The sequence below is a fragment of the Halyomorpha halys genome, unplaced genomic scaffold (assembly GCF_000696795.3).
Source record: "Halyomorpha halys isolate HHAL.00 unplaced genomic scaffold, Hhal_1.1 Scaffold138.1, whole genome shotgun sequence".
NCBI classification, from domain to species: Eukaryota; Metazoa; Arthropoda; class Insecta; order Hemiptera; family Pentatomidae; genus Halyomorpha; species Halyomorpha halys.
The window spans coordinates 723788-725513 of NW_027115565.1; the positions used below are offsets into that span (position 1 = coordinate 723788).

General features: G+C 32.7%; 1 protein-coding gene across 2 annotated transcripts in view; it reads left to right on the top strand.

Annotated features, from left to right (window-relative positions):
- Positions 1–1516, top strand: part of LOC106678391 (uncharacterized) — a 240298-nt gene extending 238782 nt beyond the window's left edge. For both annotated transcript variants that reach the window (XR_010844903.1, XM_067052592.1), the window contains one exon: positions 1367–1516. Coding sequence is in view for 1 of the 2 variants with exons in the window: in XM_067052592.1 (XP_066908693.1) it covers positions 1367–1370 (4 nt within the window). In the remaining variant the exon portion in view is untranslated. The remainder of the gene's footprint in view (positions 1–1366) is intronic.
- The last annotated feature ends 210 nt before the right edge of the window (positions 1517–1726 follow it).

Sequence of the window (1726 nt, forward strand, 5' to 3'; positions counted from 1 at the left end):
GTTAGGGAGTTTGTAATGGAAGGATTGATATCTGGTTCGGGCGAGATCGGTTAGGATTTTGGATTGTAAGGATTGGATACGAGAGAAATTCGAAGGTTTAGTGGAGCCTCAAAGCTCAATGCCATATGTCCAGATTGGCCTATAATTGTATGTAAATCAGTCTTTGTAATGAATTGGAAGTTTGGACCGTTAATCTTGTAAGTGCTGTAATAGTCGAAATCGACGTGCAGTTTCTTGTCTTTTCAGTCTTGTGTGAGGATTACAAGTTAGTTGTTTGTCCAGATGTAATCCAAGGTAGCGGATCTGTTCAAAAGGGGTAAGGACAACATTATTGAAGTATACTGTAAGGGAGTCATTAGGTTTACGACGCAGGGTAAAGGTAATTTGATGGGATTTGTTGGAATTTATTTTAATCCTAATATAAATTAATTTTAATATAATAAATATAGCACGATTAAAAATTTTAATATAAATTAAAATAATTATGTGACGCCACAAACAGTAATAATAATAATAGGAAGATGGACCGAGTGGCGGTCTAAAAAACTGTAAAGATAGCAGACAAAACTATTTAACTAGTAACCGGCGCTCCACTCGCAGGGCATCATCGTGGTTGGGTCCTATAGGCAGATTCTAGTTACCCTGAAGATTCTTACTACGTTCAGGACCCAGTCCTGATGAATACCTGCAAAGTGGGTCGAAACGTCAGATATTTATCGAAAATAATAAATATATTTTTCTGCTTTTTTTTACTGACACCTAGGCCATCTTCCTACAATCACTGGTTCTGGTGTAAAGTGTACTTTTAAGACGAATTGATATGGGAAATCGTTTTCATCCAATTTGCCCTGAAAGCGTACATGGCGAAAAAATAACAAATGATGTTTTAGTTTTTGTATTAAAAGTGCTAAAAATCGAGAAAAAAAAAATCTTTTCAAAATTCAAATCCGCTTAACAATTCCTATCAAAATAACTTAACCTTTCTCTACCAGGGTAATTTCCATCATATGATCTGCACCGTGCAACCAATATACAGTATGCAAAATCGTTTGTTCTTGTTTTCAGATGTGATTAGTTTCCTATATGAATTAGACTTAAAATTTCATTTTCTATCAAAATCCATGAAGCAAACTACCCCATCATGTTCGATATTCTAGAGTTAGTAATTCTTCGGAAAATTATTAATGCTGACTTAGTTATAACTTAGCAAAAATAAGCTTTAAATTCCAATTTAGAGGTTAAGTGGAAGAAACGATTATTATACCAAGAAACGATGCATATTTATAAATATAATCCTTTGTACATAAATTTTATTAGTTTGTATTATTATCACAATTTTGTTAATTATTATTATTTTTTTTTACAGGTAAGTGGATACTCCTGGCAGTTATTTTAGATCAGCGTTATATGCTACACGTAAGTGATACTTCGAAGTATGATGATATTTATATGCACCTCTTCGATTGGACAATGTCAACTATCTAATACAGAATAATAAACTTATTCTTCAAAGCTATTCCTCTATCCACATTCTATGACTATTCTATTAAATCTCAATCTAGTAGAGAATAAATATAGATCATCACGATGTCATTAATGTTACCGAGTATTTTAGTGGAAATTATTTTATTAATTTCATTTTGTCCTGAGAACCATTTTAATGTTTTGCATACCTCTACAGACTCTTCACTTAGTTAGAGGGATGAAATTTCGTATGCGTTGGTGT